Source organism: Gossypium hirsutum, chromosome A01 (assembly GCF_007990345.1).
Source record: "Gossypium hirsutum isolate 1008001.06 chromosome A01, Gossypium_hirsutum_v2.1, whole genome shotgun sequence".
NCBI lineage: Eukaryota > Viridiplantae > Streptophyta > Magnoliopsida > Malvales > Malvaceae > Gossypium > Gossypium hirsutum.
In genome coordinates this window covers 12,517,798-12,535,951 of record NC_053424.1, presented here as the reverse complement: position 1 = coordinate 12,535,951, position 18,154 = coordinate 12,517,798, and the positions used below count along the sequence as shown (strand labels likewise).

Below are 18,154 nucleotides of genomic sequence, written 5' to 3'. Positions count from 1 at the left end.
CACACCTAATTCTTCAAGAAATCAACAATGATAACTTTTCAAAACTTTAAAACTCTTACACATTGGTACATAAGCTAGCTAAATCAAACTCTTATGAACTCAAATCTATAAAAATTACAAGGAAAAAAAAACTAATTTTACTTACCTATTTATGGTCGAATATGTTCGAAAGTTTGAAGCATTTCCCTTTTGTTTTTCTTTCAATTTGGACGGTAATTATCATATATATATATATATATAAGCAAAAAGGAAACGCAACAAAATATCAAAGTTCAGATAATGGCACATAAGATACGGCAATTAAAGTTAAAGCAACGAATCACCATCTCTTCAAATCCAAAGAAAGGATAGATCATTAACCAAGAGAAAGTTTTGGACCCACAATCTAAATGTAGATTCTCTTTGGATGGATTATGTGTTTATTTATAGTTAGTGTAAAAGTAGTGGTGATGGTGAGATTAAATACTATAACGGTACTATAAAGTGAAACAAAAAACAATTAAACGCATCACACTTGAGATAAACACTCATCTAAATAGACCCTTAAAAACGATGCTATTCTGATTAGTCAAAAGGCCCATCTTCAAAAATCATATTATTTAGCTTCAGACTTGATCGGTGATTTGAGCCCATTTGAATCATGTTGGGCCAGAACAGTTTAGAGATGAAATAACACGTGGCCACTAGAATGGAGAAATCCACGTGGCTGTCTAACGGATGGAGTTGCAAATCATCTGGGTCCCGTAAAGAAGAGTAGAATTTGTTCATGTTTCTTCTTTCACTCTCTTTTGTTTCCTGTCCCATGAATCGGTGGAACAACCAAATCCATAATAACATTCTTTCACTTCCTTCTTTCTTTTTCTCTTTTTCCATTTTGATCCCTAACAATTTCTGGGTTTGCAATCAAGGAACGTCTAAACCTTTCACATTTATTACAACCGTAAGGCTTCACCTTGATTCTTTGTGTAGTGTAATCGATTTGCATTTTATTGTTTTCATTTTCTATTATGTTGAAAATGTTGTGTTTCAGTAGTATACGTTTTTGAGATTCTTGAAAGAAAGTTGAAACACTGATATAAGAAAGAGCAGTGAGTTGAATTTCCCTTTCAGTTTTTTAAGAAACAAAGGAAGAAATCTAATCAAATAAATATGTAAATGGGTCAATGCCTGCTACTCTAATTTTATTCCTAAAAATTGCATCCTTGCAGTGGTTTCTTTCGTGTGTATGTTTGCTTCACATTTCTTTGCTGATTGGTATGCAGGGGTCTGTTTATATTGTCTCAAAGGTTGTCATAAGGCTATATAATAATAAAGGAAACATGCCGAAGGATAACAGTGCACCATCTACACCTACTAGTGCTCGAGCTCGGCACCGAAGACGGTCCAATGAGGTTCGTACTCTATTACTACAGAAATATATGCTTATTTTCATGTCCTGTCTCTCTCTATCTTTGTTGCTTGGCATAGTTCAGGCATGTTTGTAGGTGCTTTTCGTATGGATTTGCATATGAATGAGTGAATGAAACATATAAGTTAGAAGCAGATTTGGGACTGTGTTGTGCTATTCGTATCATGAATTTCAGAACTTGGTTGGGAACTGAACATCTGTGGCGAGTTCGGATGCATGTTATGTTGTGCCATTTGTGCTTTTTTAAGTGCTAAGATCCCTTTTTCTTTCTGTTTTCTCCTTGAGTGGTGAAAGTGTCATGATGATTGATGATGGTGTTCTTTGCAAGCAGTTTCCAGCTGATGAGAGCAAAACAAACGGACATCTTTTACTAGTAAATGATCACAACAAATACCGGTCAATGTGGATTCGAGCTTGTTCGTCTCTCTGGATGCTGGGGTTCTTCCTCCTGGTTATCTATTTGGGTCATCTTTATGTATTGGCCATGGTTGTTATTATCCAAATATTCATGGCAAGGGAGCTCTTCAATCTACTCAGAAAATCTCATGAAGATAAACACCTGCCGGGGTTCAGGCTCTTGAATTGGTAAGAATGATTATGATGCAAGTTTCTTGTTGTGATAAGCACCTAAAAAGATTGATATCTGGTGGTGTTTTATGTCCTTGCAGGCACTTTTACTTTACGGCTATGCTCTTTGTATATGGTCGCATTCTTAGTCACCGGCTTGTGAATACAGTAACTTCAGATAAAATTTTCTACAGGCTTGTGAGTAGGCTCATCAAGTATCAGATGGTTATTTGTTATTTCTCATACATAGCAGGTTTGTATTTATTTCGATTTTGAGCAAGACACCCGTTCCCTGTGCATATAAGCCCCTGAACAATTTCATCTTGATTGTCTGTGCTTGCTTTTTTTGAATTATAATAGTGTCTATTAACTTGCCTGGCTGTCTAGAAATTTAAGTCTTGTGTTACTTTTCAGTTTTCTGGAATTTGAGTCAATCAGAATAGTAACCTGCATTCCCTTGTTATCTCCATTTCCCTGATTATCCTAACGATCTGAGAACTACTGAACTTATATTCTCTTCGGAATTGAAAGGGTTTCAATTTGTTTTGGATTCAGGTTTCATGTGGTTCATTCTTACACTAAAGAAGAAGATGTACAAGTATCAATTTGGGCAATTTGCATGGACACACATGATTCTTATTGTTGTTTTCACTCAGTCTGCATTTACTGTGGCCAACATTTTTGAAGGCATCTTCTGGTAATTTGCAAACCGAAATAACATTTTAGATGCTCAATTAATTTTATTGGCACTCCCATATAGGATATGGGTCATAATTAATTGCTGATTAATTGATTTGTTTCATTTATGCAGGTTCCTTCTCCCAGCATCACTAATTGCTGTCAATGATGTTGCAGCATATTTCTTCGGTTTCTTTTTTGGGAAAACTCCTTTGATCAAGATATCTCCTAAGAAAACATGGGAGGGTTTCATTGGTGCATCGGTTGCAACTACAATCTCAGCATTTGTGGTAAGAATTTTTACTTGGCTAGTGTGACATAGTCTTCAACTTGTTTTGGATAGAACTGAAAAAAAAAAGATTCCTAATTCCTGGTTCGTTTTTGTTCCATTGATGTTAGATTAATTCTTGAGATATAAGCCTTTTATGCTGCAAACGATATGCAGTGTGTGCTTGAAATAGGTGTTTATAAATCCATCAATTGAGTCTAATCACAAAGTGCTTTTTATCATCTGGGGGAAACCGTTTATCTGAATTGTGTTGAAAATAGAACTAGTAATAAATGTTGTCAACATCTGATTTATCAACGGGAACCGGGATGAATCTCTCAACAACCTTACGTTCTGTGATGTATTGGTGACATAGATTCTTCACAATCATTTTATGCAGCTCGCAAATATCTATGGTAGCTTTCAGTGGCTGACGTGTCCTAGGAAGGTAACACATCATGGAACAGATTCGTCTTTAATCAAGAAAAAAGTTGTATATTCTGATAATGATAATATGACTTAAATGCATGCAGGATTTATCAACCGGTTGGCTTCACTGTGATCCTGGTCCACTTTTTAAGCCAGAGTATTATCCGTTGTTACCATGGGTGAGTGAGCCATCTAGAAACAATAATATGAATGGTCAAATTAGATAAGCAACCAAAAATGAAATAAGCCCTTCAAATATGTTTATGTCATTGATAAATTTTCCTTGACTGTGGGATGTTGTCTCACTGGTCACAATACATGGCACTAGCAACATCTATACCTAACAATTTGCATGTAGAAGAACGAAATGGACTAACAAGCCCCGCTTGTTGTAATAGCCCAGTATAGTCAATGCTATCCATGGCCGAGTTCTTGACATTAGAATTATGAGTATTAATCTTTCTAACAAAATATGAGCTGCTGAGTAATTTACTTTTGGTAATATGTTGCAGTTGCCATGGACAGAGATAGCAATTCTGCCAGTTCAGTGGCATGCTTTATGGCTGGGCCTCTTTGCATCAATTATTGCACCATTTGGTGGCTTTTTCGCAAGTGGTTTCAAGAGAGCTTTTAAGATTAAGGTGAACATATTGTTTACTATTGTGCTGTCTAAATAGTAAAACTGAAGAACTTTTTCCATGCCCCTGCCAACCACGTTGACCAACTTCATGTCGGGTTACACAGGATTTTGGTGATAGTATACCTGGGCATGGTGGACTTACCGACCGAATGGACTGCCAGGCAAGCTGCTAGTTGCATGACTTGATTTCTAAAACATAACGGCATCCTTATATTCTACATATCAATTATCATGTTTTTGAATTTATCTTCCGTTTATATTGTCTGTGGCTAGTTTTCTGTATCATTGTTTCTGTTAAATATGGTTAATGTGTTGTATTCCAGATGGTAATGGCTGTTTTTGCATACATCTATCATCAATCGTTTGTTGTTCCCCAAGATTATACAGTTGAGACAATTATGAGCGAGGTAACCACTTATTCTCATCATATATGGAAATTAAAAGATTCGATTCTTCTCCTTTTCTTATCTAGTTTCCGAAACATGAGGCGTCTTTTCATACAAGAACCGAGTGTGATCTTATGTTTGTCTTGCTTCCCCCCCCCCCCCCCTCTTCTGCTCTAGATATTAAGCAGCCTTACCTTGGAAGAGCAGCAAATACTGTATATGAAGTTAGGACAGATATTGCAGGAGAGAATGTTTGGATGGGACTGAAGTTTATTCAAATGCATTTTGAAGGTGATTGCGATCAAAACACTTTTTGCTTCTCCAGTTACGGTTGGACTTGATTACAGTCTTCGGATGTCTCCTGCATGATCCTTCCATCTTCAACAAGGTAAACTTTTACAGTTGGTGAACTTAGTCTTATGACACCAAAGAGTAGGATTATATATTCATGTTTATGATGAAAAAGGAAAAAAAAAATATAGGACCTAAGCAAACTTAGTACTCGGGGAAAACTCGATGTTTTGAAAGATGTTTGTTCTGATACAAGGTTGATCACAATTTGAACTGCTTCATCTTTTGAAAGAATCTACGTCTCATAGTTTCTCAACCAAATGCAGATTCTATTCTGCATAAATGAAGATATTACTTTTTGTCGGCAATTTGACAGTCACCCCTAATCCGAATGCACCCCTGATTCGGTCCAGGGCAGAATTTTCTTCTTTCTTTTCTGTTTATCTAGTTACATACTGAATATCTGCATGTTCTTTAAGCCATTCAAGCACTTTTGCACCCTCTAGCACATCTTGTACCTAAACAATTTCAAAAGGACATCATCATATCATCACTGCACTAAATAATCTTCTAGTGGAAAACAAGGAAGAGTGAAGCATGTTTCCCTCAGTTTAAAATGTGTAAGGAAGTAAAAGAAAAGAAGTGAATACTGGACCTGTTCCCTCACGCGTTCCTCATCATATTCTTGCTTGTGTCGTTTGAATTCGGCGACCGAATTCTGTACCTCTTTCACAAGCTCCTCAGTTGAAAACTACATAGAAAACCCGAGAAGGAACATATTGAAAAGGAATTTTGATGTTCAATTATTATTAGTTACAAGTCAATCATATCGATTATGTCAAAAGTTGGAAGCAATATACATTACCTGCAAATTTTCACGTTTGAAAATATCTCCTACTGCGAGATTCTGCTTTATCAAGTTTATTATGTTCTCTCTCTGGTTCTCCAGAAACTCATTCACCGCCTTAGGACTTGATAGAGTAGCCAACTGTTGTTCATTTAGCTTTACATTCGCCTGCCAATGCCAAAATAATGAACAAATGAAAAAAGCAGACAAGAGACAAACATAAACAGGTAAATGGTTTTTTTTTTTTTACCTGAATCTCTAGAAGTCTAGCTCCATAAAGCTGCCTACCTTGTTCCTCAAACAAGGATTGGGGAATATCGATCTCAACCATCTGATTCAACATCATGATGTAAAAGTTTAGTATTCTAGGAAAAGACAAAGAGAGACCTGAAATTACATTAAACTAATAATCGTCAGTATATCAATAACCTTGCAAAGCTGGTCTAGAATTGCAGTATCCGTTGCTTGGTCTTTCGCAGCTTGCTCCATTTCTTGGCACTTTTGCAATAACGACTCCTTGACCTGCAGATTTGTGCGGCGGAAAAAATTTGTGTCAATGCATTTTTCGGATTTAGAATTGGAAAATAATGGTGTGTGAGTTCATATCATATCGATAACCTGGTTTAAGTCGGTGCAACCGGGAAAAAGCTTATCGGCAATAGAGTCATTTAACTCGGGTAAATCCCTGTAGAATAGTTCTTTGCATTCAACCTATAAGAAAACCAAGAAAGGTAATAAGATTAGAGTTTCATACCATTGCATATAAATTCCATTAACACCAAATCAATTACCATTGCGTGTCAATTCCTTTAACTGATCTTTTTCGTTAAACTTAGCAAATGAGAAAATCTATGACAACTTGGAAACCATAAAACAAAATGGAACTCACAGTAAATTGAGCTTCAACACCCCGAAGATTTTCTTGTTGCCATGTTTCTGGGAATACATATGGAAAGGACTTGGTTTCACCTTGTCGAATACCGATTATTGAATCAAGGAAACCGGGAAGTACTTTATCATCATCTTCTGTATCAAACTGAAAACCTACAAAAAGAAGAAAAACAGCTAGTAAACAGATATGCAATATGCAGAAACAGTATTGGAAACATAGAGACATAATGAGATCGAATGCCAGAAATTTTCAACAAGTCTTTGTAAATCGAAAGAACTGGCATTTTCTTTTTCAAATATTCATTCTAATATCAATTCCGACCATTGATATATTTTGACATTCTGGAGAGAATTGAATAAAATAAAACTAGGGTAGACATAAACATGCTTTGTGCAGTAAAAAGGAAAAAATGGGCAGTTGGACTCGTATTGGCAGACCTTTACTCTCTGCAGCTGGAACTTTTTGAACCTTAGACTCATCTTGATCAATAGTTGTTGCTGATATATCAAGGACTGCGAGATCACCAACCTGAAAATATTTGAACCTTCCATAAGTTATAAGACCTCTATGATAACCATCTTTCATAAACAAATATGAGACAATCGACACCGAAAACATCGATTGCAAGGAAAGTTAAAGCGTCAGCGGTTAATACTATTTTGAACAAAGAAAGGGTTTTTTCTAAAAAATGAGTAACCTGTAGTCCTCGGTCAGTTACAATTTTCAGTGTGCCTAAGGACTTGTGGCGGCGTTTTATTTCCTGTTCACAGGCTTTTTCAGCTTCTATGTCATGGTCTATTTCGACGACAATCTTCATGCTTTTGTATCCGTTCTCGGATATCCATTTGACTTCAGGTGCCACATCTACAATCACATCGTAACTGCAGAAACAAATCAAATTAATAACCATTTGTATCATTGCTGGTAGAGGCAAATGCATACTAATATTGCAAGTCTTGCCACCTATTAAAAGCCTCTCCCTGTCTCTCTCAAGTATCTAACAGGAATGATTTTGAGCATATGAAAGTGATATTTATGGATGTAATATTTACCAACCTAAGAGAGCTAAGAGAAGAGTAGCTTTTTTCCATATCAGAAAATTTGGTGATTATTCGAACCGAATCTCTCAAAGCTCTTCCGGTTACCTATAGAATAAGATCAACCAAATATCAGCAAGTTGATTCTTAACAATGTATAGGCCGAAGCTCGGGAACAATAACCAGACCAGACCGGCCTAATCATTAGTAACCATACCGTAGACATCGCATGAGGGAGGGTTCTTTTCAGAATGGATTCTACTGTGGCCTTCTGAACACTTTCCTCACCTACATAATTAAGAAGAATACTCTCCGGGATCTTCCCTGGGCGAAATCCGGGTATCTGGTTCATGTTAAAAAGGAAATGAATTTCAGCATTCAAAATGAATCTAAAAAAGCAAACAGCTACATAAGAGCATCTCAGCATACTAACAAAGAATGTGCTAGTACTACATATAGCAAAGTGGGGGAGAATTAAACAGCAAAACTATGGATATTATCATATAATCAACATAAAAGTTTGAGGCATGAGATCAAGAAATTGTAAACGAAGAAGGCTTTATCATGAACCAGATGACCTTACAAATGACAAAACTACAGCACCACTTAAAACTGAACTTTGACCAAGAAATTACCTTCGCTTGCTTCATAAACTCCTTTAGGACCCTTTTGTAACAATCCTCACCTACTGCAGCCGGAACTTCTACACTCAACCTTACCTACAAAAGAAGTCAAATAAAACAAAGAAAACAACTATTAATTGTCTCAGTAAAAAATAAAAAATAAAAAGAAATTATATTAAGAAACACAAACTTCAAATTATGAAAATATCAATAGAACAGACCGCTAAAATCTTACTCTTGAATTAGGCTCTTGAGTCTCAGTGACCATTATATCAGCTGGAAGCTTATCTGTCTCGGATCCAGAAGTCGCTGAAGAAGCTGGTGCAGCCTTAATCCGAGATGAGATTGGCCGTTGAAGCGACCGAATTTGGCGGGAAAAACAAGAGCGTTGGTTAAGAGGATAATTTAAGGGTCTTTTTTGGACATTGCTATTGAATTGGAGAATTGGGTTTTTTAAAGAATGAGAAATGGAGTTTCTGGGAACGAAAAGACGGGTGTTTTGGTTCAAATTGAGGAGTTTTGTGGAGTTCACACAGACCTCCATTGTGGCTGCTCTGTGGTAAAGCTTGAAGCTTTGGCTGTTGAAGATAAAAAGACTTGACAACCTTGCTGTGTGATATTTATTTTTGATAGGATTTTCAATGAAGTAAACGGTGCGTTTCATTAACCATTTGATTTTGAACAAATAAATTCCATTCCGTCGTTTTCCAATAAATTTTAAAATTATATAACAACTTTGATTTGATTTAATGTGTAATTTGATACATAAATTACAATTTGATGTAATTATATATATAAAATTTTAATTGCAGTTCAAATGTATATATAAAATTTTAATTTTAATTCAATCATATATATTTAAATAAATAAATATATCAATTAATTATTATGTTAGATAAAAATATTATTTTTGTATTTAATATATAAATATAAAATGAAATTATATCATTAATTATGTTAATAATTTGTAAAAATTAGATTAAATTAAAATTTTATATATAAAATTTTACATTAAATTAAAATTAATGTATAATTTTAAATTTTTTCTCTTTCATTAAACTTTGTTTTATGTTTGCTTAACACGTGGACTTAATTAATTTATTACCGGCCTAATCACAAGTACAAACTGAACCGACGCCGTTCTCTTACAGGCTTGATTATTGTCTTTATTAATCTCGTCTGTCTGGTTTTAATTACTGAACCGAACCCAACACCAACAACTGTACAAAACGAACTTAGCACTTTTAAACACTTCCGCTTTCACTCGAAAAAAAATTCTTCTCTCTGCTTGCAACTCCTGATAATTATCTTCAAACTCTGGAATATAGAAATGGAAGGAGTGGGCTCCACCAGGCTGGGCCGAGCTTCCGCTAGGTACGGAGGTTCAACGGCGGTGTTCAATGGACCAGTGAGGAAGTGGAAGAAGAAGTGGGTTCACGTATCGCCTTCATCCACCGCTAAACTCTCTCAGTCCAACGGGAACGGTTCCGCCGCCTCCAGCATCCTACTTTGTAGGTGGACCCCACTCTCCTTTGCTGATTCCGGGTCCTCCGCCGTCGATGGCGAGGACGAGGAGCAACCCCCAAAGCGCAAGTACCGTTATACCCCTGTAAGTGTGTGTGTATGAATATACGTATATATGCTTGTAAGTACACGTATCTGTCCGTGTATAAAGCTTCGTGTCCTTTTTGTGGTGGTTTTAGCTAGGGTTTTGCTTACTGTTATTTAAAATTTCATGTTTTTGATTCAATTTGGAGCTAAACCATTAACTTTTCTTTAGTAAATGATAACCTGTTTACCCATTTTTTCATGGAATCAAACATAAGACTTTGAATTTCCAATATATTTTATTGTTAAAAATGGGTTTTTTTTCCCCTGTAGTTATTCCACTAATTTGTTTATTCTGCTTGAATATTCTCACTTATTTTTTCTGACACAGTGTTTTGGCTTCTGTTCTTTAAAAAAAAAACAGTGGTAATCATAAAAATGGTTGTTGATCGTCATTTTTGCAGGTTGCTGTGTTAGAGGAAGAGCGTAGAAGGGCAGCTGCTGCAAAACAGGTTGAAAATGAAGCTAAGACAGATGAGAATAAGACCAAGCGATCCCCAGATTGGCTGTCTTCCAAGACTGATAACGAGCTGAACATGAATAACATTTTGAAGAAAGAAACTCAGGTATCACCTTTAATTCTTATTTGAACTGTCTTAATTGCGTTTGAAAGTTGAACTTAACTGTAATATGACCTTTTCAAATGGAAGTAAGAAATAAAAATGGTGGTTGACAATTCTTGTCTGGAAAATTTGACCATGACAAGGGGTAACAGCATTTCTTAAATTTGTCATGGTTTATGGAAGAACATTCTTGTCCCGTAGTTGGTATTGTTAAAATAATAGTTGAGTTGCTGAAAGTTGAAAATGAAGCATTGAATTCCCTTTCAAGACTGGATTAAGATAAAGGCCTACCTGTTTTGCAGGATTCAAGCATGGGTAATTTGGACTTAGGTTTGTGTCTGAAAGGCCATGACGGCAGCCACAATTCTGTTGGCGAGAAGGTGGATCAGGTGAAGCCAGCAAGCTCAACGGGATTTTGGGCAATCGGTTGACTTGTAATTAGTTCAAGGGATAGGGTTCATGTGCTGAAAAGAATCCGTATATTTGGTCACTCCATATAGTAGTAGTAGGTACATACATATGCTTGATCGTATAATCAGTGTGTGGTGTATATTCAAGCCTTAGCAGTCGTTTGCAACTTATCAGACCTTGTCATTGTAGCTATTATACATAGAATAGAACCCCTAGATTTGATATATATATCTCCTTTCATCATGTGGATTACGCTTTAAGGCAGAAGTATTACATAAAGGCTTAGCCTATTGTGACATCTTTTATTAGGCAGTGAAACAAGATATTGAAGGCCAAAAATTTTGATAAGGAAACAAATTTTCAAAGATGAATCTTTAACATAAGTGAAAACCTCATTATGATATATAAATTCTTATGACATAGGCAAAGTTTTTGAAAATTTGCCAATGGAAACTTTACCATGTTTATCATCAAGCATCAGAGTCTTTGTTACTTGTGTTATTCTTGTCTGCATCAGGATCCAGTGCTTAAGTAACACTGACCTCTGCTGGTCGAATAACTCGATCGTAGAGCATGTATCCTGCCTGTAATAAAGGAGGCAAGATCACTTAAGGCTGTTTGAATAGCAGCTCATGGTTAAATTCTATCTGGTAAATGATTATTATATTTGAATAATCTTCTTGGTTATCAATCATATTTCTTCACCCAGATTTAACTTTGAATCGGCTCTAACGGACAATACGTAAATGGAATGGTTTCAATAAAACTGGATTAGAAAGAGATACCTTCAACACATGAGCAACAGTGCCCGGAGGCTTGGAGTTATCAGGAACTTGGAATACTGCATTGTGCATGTTTGGATCAAATGGTTCATTTGTAGGGTCGAATTTTCCGATCCCGTACTTTCTAAACACCTGAAAGCAAAAACATTTCTAACTGGTCAGTAACAATTCTAACATGTTATGGAACACATGTTGAGTCCAAACATTGTCAAGAGTGACAAGAGACAACTTGTTGCAAATTAACTTCACAAATGGCTGTGTATAACAAACTTTCGGATGAAGCTGCAATAGTTGAATTGATTTTAGTTTGCTAATTTTACTCTCTTACTAAGAACAAATGCCGAAATCAAACCTACTAATTCAAGTATAGGAAGTTACCAACTCTAGCTTGGATTGACGAGAACTCACAACACCATAGGAAGCTGTGAAACAAACTACTGAGTTTTGGTTAAGAGTCACAAAAATTACCTCTCCAAGCTGTTTCTCAGTCATTTCAACTCCTTCGAGGAGTGTCTTAAGGAGTGGTACAGCTCCGGCAGTATCATTGGATTCGTCGATCTTAGAGAAACTGCCTTTAACATGGGCAGAAGCCCTTTCTAAATTGTCTGCAACATCTAATAGGTCCTTCGCAAAATTCTGCAGCATATTGACAAATAATTCTCATCACTTTCATAAGATCCCGAATACAACAGAAATCAAGTGATGTTGTGTCACCAACAATACCTGTACAGCAAACTTTTTTGAGTTGTCTGCTTCACGTCGTGTTCTGGCCATAACATTCTCCATTTCTGCAAGGGTTCGAACAACTTTGTCCTTCATTTGTTCAATCTCCTTTTGTTTTTCCTCCAAGAGTCCATCTTTTTCCTCCACAAGTTTGATCATATCAGCCATTGATAAGTCACCATCACTCTCGGAATCAGAATCTGAACTTGAATCTGAATCAGAAAATACAGTCCGTTTAGCAGCTCTCCTTCTTTTATCAGATTAAGGCATTGTATCTTGGAAACCTGGGTTAAAACCTGATTCTTTTGCTTGATCGGTAACTTCAGCCCCTCCAGGATTTGTACCCCCACTTGGCCCTGCAGGCTCTTCACCATTACTTTGTGCAGAATTCTCATGCTCCCTTTTCGGAGGCTCAGGCGGCGAGGCAGTCGAAGAGATTCCATATTTTTGGAATGCAGAGAAATTAAGGCTTGAATGATGCAGCAGAAACACATCGTTTGTAACCAACTGCACAGAGAAGAAAGCACATACAGCCTATAATAGTGCATCAAACCTCAAAGAAAAGGCAATATAATGAAATATTATGTCAATATGTAAGGGTGATTATGTTTTGCAAGAACCAAAAATATGGGTTTAGGATCCTAATTCCTATATGATCACTCAATTACTTAAAAAACATGAGAACCTTAAAACTAAACAAGATCTTAATCAAAAGTATATGAAGAATGAGTTTACAAGTTTTAAATCACAAATGAAATATCTGCATTAAGGCAATTAGTAAAATTGCTCCTTTGTTATGTTTCATCCATAGCAATAACAAAAATTATATCTTTTACTCCTTCGTGTTAAACTTTTACACAATCAAAACATACAATTTAAATAAGAAGGCAGCAAAATCGATCAAAAAGACCAAAGAAAAGGGGAAAAAAAAGATAGTGTGAACTGTGAATCTTAAGATCCTAAAAGGAACTTAGTTTCATAAGAAATTAAACCTTCTAACTTGCAAACAAAACCAGCGAATTTCAACATGATAAAACAAATAATATACAATAAAAAGCCAATGCCCCTATGAAAAAAATAATTAAAAAATCATCAAAATTGAGCTAATTGAACGAAACCCTAAACCCTATCAAAACCCTCTCAGAACTAACCATAAAAATACGAGGGTTTTATTTTATTTTACTTCATTTGCTGACAATGTTTAGTACCTTATTCGAAGATTGACAAACAAGAGAGTGAAACTGAGTGGGAAAGCTTGGCTTTTGAAGCTTCTGCAGAGCAGAGAGAAGCAAGGAGCGTGCACCAACGCTCTTTGAAACGCGTGACAAAGCCCTAGACATCAACATCTCTGAAGATGAAGGATGACGGTTCTAGAGGGCCAAATTTGGAAATAAAAAAGACAAATGAGGGGTATTTAGAGAGAGAGAATAAAAAAACAAGGGCAAAAGGAATCAGAGACAAAGAAGGCGCGTGAAGAGATGGAAGTTGATTTTATTCGTTGCTGGACTTAACCATCTCTTAGTAGGGATAAAACAACGTCGTTTTGATATGTGGATTGGTGAATTTCGACATTTCCTTTGTTATGTTTTTGCCTTGTCAAGATTTTAATTTTCAATTAACATTTGAAATAGTATTTGTTATATTGTCACTGTTTTTAAACTCTACTTAGAGGGAAGATTATAAGTTGAAAAATACAGGGAATTTTTATTTTATTAGCGTTTCCTGTCATATTATTTATGGTTTTTTTTAGTTATTTAATGATATTTTAATAATTTTTTTATATCATTGATATATAATTTTGATAAATTTTTTAATTGAACATTAAATTTCGAATCTCAAACCTTAAACCTTGAACTTTAAATCCAAATTCAAGTTTAGGATTCAAGGTTTGAAGTTTAAGATTCAAGATTTAAGGTTTAAAGTTGAAGGTAAAAAAATACCAAAATGATGTATAAATTATATAGAAAAAATTACTAAAACATCATTACATAATTGAAAATGAACTATGAATAATATAATAGAAAGAATTTATAAAATAATTTTTTATCTTATAAAAATATAATAAAATACTTTAAAAAAAAATTTAAGATTGAATCCTAAAACCACATAGTTGGTTTGGAGGGGAGTTGAAAGATGGAAAGTAAAGAAATGGGGAGTCACATTTGACATGTGACTCAAGGGTTGCGTTGCAATGCCAACTTTCTTAAATCCTACAAGCAAAATAACCAGAAACAACATCATTTCTTCTGGGTTTCTTGTAGGCGTTACAAACTTATAACTGCATGGATTCTCATCCCCTTATAGAAGCAATGTTTAAAGCTGTTCTAAAGCAATTGGCCCTCCCTTCAAGTTTTTCATCACTACCCCTCCTCATGTGGGTAGGCAGGCTCAACTGCTCGTTTGAATTTTAATCCCTCAAAGTTCATCAGTTATTTTTTAGGGCTACCCACTTTAAACAAGTTTAGTATTATTCTTAATTAGTATTTTATCTTTTAATTTTTGTCAAGAATTTTGATAGGTCTACAAAACGAGAGTATTTTAAAATACTTGAACCAACAAAATCATAGTAAACTAAAGAGTTTATATATGGTCTAGCTCGACTTCATGACCTTTGGCATTTAGGTTAGTGATGAGGAAGCATATTACTTCAGTCTATTTAGGCACTACAAAATACTCCCATTATGTAAATCTGTTAAGGTTTTCAACAAATTTAAAAGACAAAACTTAAACAAAAGACAATATTCAATTTGTAAAATATGTGATGAAGCACATAAAAAAATAAAAAAAATATTAACAAATGCTTTAGTTTACTATGATTCTCTTTTATTCAAAGATTTAAAATTTTTTTAATTTATCAATTTACCAAAACTCTCCTAAAAAAGAAAAAACAAAATTTGATCGAGAATAATACCAAATCCATAGAGAATCCGACCATCAACAAAAAATAGGCCATGTGTTTCATATAAATATTTCCCAATTTATTAATTACCGAATAAAAATCATAATTTATTTCATTAATAAAATTTTGCTTCAAACCCATCATTATAATTGGTATAAATACTATGTAGGGAACTCAAAAACAAGTTGGTTCATCCCAGCCAATAAAACATTGTTATTGTCATGAATGATCATTGTCTCAAATAATACAAAGCTCTTTCACCTACTTTGAGCAAAATTTAAAGTCACAACAAACTTCATCTGTCTAATTGTCTATTAACTTCCTCTCACTCTTCACTTTCATCAATATCCCACCAGCTTCACCAAACCCTTGTTGCCTATTTATATATACAAACCTGCAATTTTGGAAAGAAATTAAATATGGCAATTAAGGTCTTCTCATTCTTCTTCTTTGTTTATCTACTTGTGGAAATGCATGAAATAAGTGCAATGGTGCCTGCTGTTATAGTCTTCGGAGATTCTACGGTGGATCCAGGGAACAACAACCAGATATCCACTGTTTTGAAGAGCAATTTCGCGCCTTATGGTCGGGATTACTTCGGTGGTCAGCCAACCGGACGTTTCTCCAATGGTAGGATTGCCACGGACTTCATTTCGGAAGCATATGGTATCAAGCCAGCCATACCAGCATACTTGGATCCCAAGTTTGACATAAGAGATTTCGCTACCGGAGTCTCGTTTGCTTCGGCTGGAACCGGTTACGACAATGCAACTTCTGATGTCCTAGTAAGTCAAGCCATGGATGGCTGATAGTTATAAAATTATCGGTTTCTTCAGCTATTTTCTCAATTTTTTTCCCATTGATTTTGCAGTCAGTGATACCATTTTGGAAGGAAATGGTGTACTACAAAGAATTTCAGGATAAACTAAGAGGGTATCTAGGCAATGATATAGCTAATCATCACTTGAGTGAATCACTGCACCTGATAAGCATAGGAACCAATGACTTCCTAGAGAACTACTATACTTTTCCAACCCGATCTTCGGAGTACCCTGTCGATAAATACGAGATTTTTCTAATAGGAATTGCCAGCAATTTCATCAGGGAGCTTTACAATCTGGGAGCTCGGAAGATAGCAATAAGCGGCCTTCCTCCGATGGGATGTTTACCGTTGGAAAGAACGACGAATATCATGCACGGAAGTGCATGTATCGAAGAGTATAACGACGTGGCTAAAGATTTCAATCAAAAGTTGCAGGATTCTGTCACGGAGCTGAATCGGGAGCTCGGTGGAATCCAACTCGTGATGTCGAACCCCTACTATAAGCTCTTAGAAATGATCCAAAATCCAATTCTGTTCGGTTAGTCCTTAGCAATAGTTCATAGTACTTGCATAGAAAAGGAAAGTCCTAGGACAAGGAGATATATGTCTATAATTGAACTTCATGCATTAAAATGGTAAAGACATAGAAGGACAACATAAATTACCCAACCATATTTGTCTGAAACATGAAATCATAGTTAAACCTGCATGTGTTTCTCGACTGATGAAATTTCTACGACATGACAGGATTTGAGAATGTGGCAACAGCATGCTGTGGGACAGGATACTTCGAGATGAGTTACCTGTGTGATAGGATGAACCCATTTACATGTTCGGATGCCAATAAATACATATTCTGGGACTCCTTTCACCCAACAGAGAAAACCAATTTCATTTTGGCTGATCATGCTTTCAAAACTACCCTTACCGTGTTCCGATAATTACTATAAAGCACAAAACAAGAAGAAGCAGTGTTTCATTGTTGTAGAATTCAACATACTATTATTATTTTCATTGCAAAGAAATGGGTCAAGCTTTTAACCACGTAAGATTATTATCGATTGAAAATGACTGGAGCCTCCATTGCCTGTCTCCATCAAACACCCTCAGTTGACAATAACTATACCTTGTAATGTTTATTCCTAAGATCCAAATGCCATTATATTTATAGTATATATGGCTGGATGTACAAGGGAAATAGTTCTGAACCTTCTTCACAGTTTCGTTGAAATTTCATCTCCTTTGCAAATTCATCTCCTATAAGTCATACACGTTCTATTGCCGCCCAAAATGAAAATTTCGAAGTTCTATTCATTTCCAGGGTTCTTTTTTTTCTTTTTATTTTCTGTTTTGTTAAATAAATGGGATCCAAGGTCTCTAGTCTGAGAGTTAAAAATGGCAGCGGTTTGGGGGAAAGCAAAAAATCAACTAAGCCACCAGAAAGAGTTGAAGCTAACATTAATGGTTCGAAGGGGAATAAAAGAGATGGGTATGCAAAGAAGGCATTATTTTATGTAAAGAATATGATAGAGAGGTGTGCATGTAAGTTGAAGATCAAAAAGTATATTGGAAAATCTGGGCGCAGTAATAGCAAGAAGAAGTCTCCTATGAAAAGGCCATGTTGTGCTTGTATTTCATCAGAGAAAAGGACCCAATTGACAAATAATTTATTCAAAATGAAAACATTCTTGTTGAAGGTTGGAGGTGGTCATGATCATGGTGGAAGCAAAGCCAATAACATCAACGGTTGCAACACTAGTGGAGGGAATCATGGAAAGGGAGATACTGATAAGAAACAGATGTAAATTTCACCCTTTTATTCTTGGTTTTCCTTTCACTTGTATGTTTTTTATCAGGACCAGGATTTGATTTTTTTTTTCTTTTAAAGTGCACTTCAAGTTCTTAGCAAAGTAACAAAATTAATGGAATTCTCTTTGTTGTAAGATTTGTTGACGTCGCCTCAACAGGTATAGTTGTTAATTGTGAATTTACTTTTGATTTTATCTATAATGCGTAAAGGAGAGTCTAATATCATCTAAATAAATTTTATCATAATAAATTGAATTGTTTGGGCATGATTAGATTCGATCTTATAACCTAAGACATATAACTATCTCAAATGATAAAGCAAGGTCTTCATAAATGATCTAAATGCCATAGGTAATGAGTTTGAGTTAGACTATAGTTTGTGCATGAGTTTATTTATTCCAGCACTTTGACACGCTCTCACTTTATAAACTAGTAAAGGCTTTCAATAGAATTAGGAGAAAAAATCCCTT

General features: G+C 35.4%; 5 protein-coding genes across 5 annotated transcripts; 3 read left to right on the top strand and 2 right to left on the bottom strand.

Annotated features, from left to right (window-relative positions):
- Positions 1-771: 771 nt before the first annotated feature.
- On the top strand, positions 772-4,988 carry LOC107918072 (phosphatidate cytidylyltransferase 1). The gene is made up of 12 exons (XM_041076325.1): positions 772-940; positions 1,263-1,391; positions 1,740-1,993; positions 2,077-2,228; positions 2,531-2,672; positions 2,787-2,943; positions 3,322-3,369; positions 3,455-3,529; positions 3,863-3,991; positions 4,095-4,151; positions 4,314-4,397; positions 4,554-4,988. Exons 1-12 carry the CDS (start codon positions 803-805, stop codon positions 4,641-4,643), a joined length of 1,455 nt encoding a protein of 484 aa, XP_040932259.1. The 5' UTR covers positions 772-802; the 3' UTR covers positions 4,644-4,988.
- Positions 4,856-8,806, bottom strand: LOC107918070 (trigger factor-like protein TIG, Chloroplastic). Its single transcript, XM_016847575.2, has 13 exons — positions 8,302-8,806; positions 8,079-8,162; positions 7,661-7,786; positions 7,463-7,551; positions 7,104-7,287; positions 6,844-6,934; positions 6,404-6,558; positions 6,133-6,225; positions 5,944-6,036; positions 5,765-5,845; positions 5,533-5,682; positions 5,323-5,418; positions 4,856-5,185 (listed from the first exon to the last, which is right to left on the bottom strand). The coding sequence occupies exons 1-13, from the start codon at positions 8,728-8,730 to the stop codon at positions 5,108-5,110; spliced, it is 1,749 nt and encodes a 582-aa protein (XP_016703064.2). The 5' UTR covers positions 8,731-8,806; the 3' UTR covers positions 4,856-5,107.
- A 393-nt stretch (positions 8,807-9,199) lies between these two features.
- Positions 9,200-10,874, top strand: LOC107917859 (uncharacterized). The gene is made up of 3 exons (XM_016847222.2): positions 9,200-9,675; positions 10,079-10,240; positions 10,540-10,874. Exons 1-3 carry the CDS (start codon positions 9,397-9,399, stop codon positions 10,666-10,668), a joined length of 570 nt encoding a protein of 189 aa, XP_016702711.1. The 5' UTR covers positions 9,200-9,396; the 3' UTR covers positions 10,669-10,874.
- On the bottom strand, positions 10,870-13,613 carry LOC107917858 (grpE protein homolog 2, mitochondrial). Its single transcript, XM_016847221.2, has 6 exons — positions 13,362-13,613; positions 12,450-12,660; positions 12,154-12,365; positions 11,899-12,066; positions 11,434-11,562; positions 10,870-11,232 (listed from the first exon to the last, which is right to left on the bottom strand). Exons 1-6 carry the CDS (start codon positions 13,497-13,499, stop codon positions 11,176-11,178), a joined length of 915 nt encoding a protein of 304 aa, XP_016702710.1. The 5' UTR covers positions 13,500-13,613; the 3' UTR covers positions 10,870-11,175.
- A 1,664-nt stretch (positions 13,614-15,277) lies between these two features.
- LOC107917856 (GDSL esterase/lipase At4g26790) lies at positions 15,278-17,810 on the top strand. Its single transcript, XM_016847220.2, has 3 exons — positions 15,278-15,837; positions 15,924-16,413; positions 16,623-17,810. Exons 1-3 carry the CDS (start codon positions 15,472-15,474, stop codon positions 16,814-16,816), a joined length of 1,050 nt encoding a protein of 349 aa, XP_016702709.1. The 5' UTR covers positions 15,278-15,471; the 3' UTR covers positions 16,817-17,810.
- The last annotated feature ends 344 nt before the right edge of the window (positions 17,811-18,154 follow it).

What these genes read in the sequence shown, in the direction of transcription:
- LOC107918070 (XM_016847575.2), bottom strand. Translation starts at nt 8,730, where the DNA reads ATGAAACGCACCGTTTACTTCATTGAAAATCCTATCAAAAATAAATAT. An exon ending in AGTTTATGAAGCAAGCGAAG is followed by an intron (nt 7,787 to 8,078) that starts GTAATTTCTTGG and finishes AACATGAACCAG; the next exon opens with ATACCCGGATTTCGCCCAGG. An exon ending in GTGTTGAAGCTCAATTTACT is followed by an intron (nt 6,226 to 6,403) that starts GTGAGTTCCATT and finishes GTTTTCTTATAG; the next exon opens with GTTGAATGCAAAGAACTATT.
- LOC107918072 (XM_041076325.1), top strand. Translation starts at nt 803, where the DNA reads ATGAATCGGTGGAACAACCAAATCCATAATAACATTCTTTCACTTCCT. An exon ending in CTTTCACATTTATTACAACC is followed by an intron (nt 941 to 1,262) that starts GTAAGGCTTCAC and finishes ATTGGTATGCAG; the next exon opens with GGGTCTGTTTATATTGTCTC. An exon ending in CCGACCGAATGGACTGCCAG is followed by an intron (nt 4,152 to 4,313) that starts GCAAGCTGCTAG and finishes GTTGTATTCCAG; the next exon opens with ATGGTAATGGCTGTTTTTGC.
- LOC107917859 (XM_016847222.2), top strand. Translation starts at nt 9,397, where the DNA reads ATGGAAGGAGTGGGCTCCACCAGGCTGGGCCGAGCTTCCGCTAGGTAC. An exon ending in GCAAGTACCGTTATACCCCT is followed by an intron (nt 9,676 to 10,078) that starts GTAAGTGTGTGT and finishes TCATTTTTGCAG; the next exon opens with GTTGCTGTGTTAGAGGAAGA. An exon ending in TTTTGAAGAAAGAAACTCAG is followed by an intron (nt 10,241 to 10,539) that starts GTATCACCTTTA and finishes CCTGTTTTGCAG; the next exon opens with GATTCAAGCATGGGTAATTT.
- LOC107917858 (XM_016847221.2), bottom strand. Translation starts at nt 13,499, where the DNA reads ATGTTGATGTCTAGGGCTTTGTCACGCGTTTCAAAGAGCGTTGGTGCA. An exon ending in TTTGTCAATCTTCGAATAAG is followed by an intron (nt 12,661 to 13,361) that starts GTACTAAACATT and finishes TTCTCTGTGCAG; the next exon opens with TTGGTTACAAACGATGTGTT. An exon ending in CTGAGAAACAGCTTGGAGAG is followed by an intron (nt 11,563 to 11,898) that starts GTAATTTTTGTG and finishes TTTTGCTTTCAG; the next exon opens with GTGTTTAGAAAGTACGGGAT.
- LOC107917856 (XM_016847220.2), top strand. Translation starts at nt 15,472, where the DNA reads ATGGCAATTAAGGTCTTCTCATTCTTCTTCTTTGTTTATCTACTTGTG. An exon ending in ATGCAACTTCTGATGTCCTA is followed by an intron (nt 15,838 to 15,923) that starts GTAAGTCAAGCC and finishes TTGATTTTGCAG; the next exon opens with TCAGTGATACCATTTTGGAA. An exon ending in CCAAAATCCAATTCTGTTCG is followed by an intron (nt 16,414 to 16,622) that starts GTTAGTCCTTAG and finishes ACGACATGACAG; the next exon opens with GATTTGAGAATGTGGCAACA.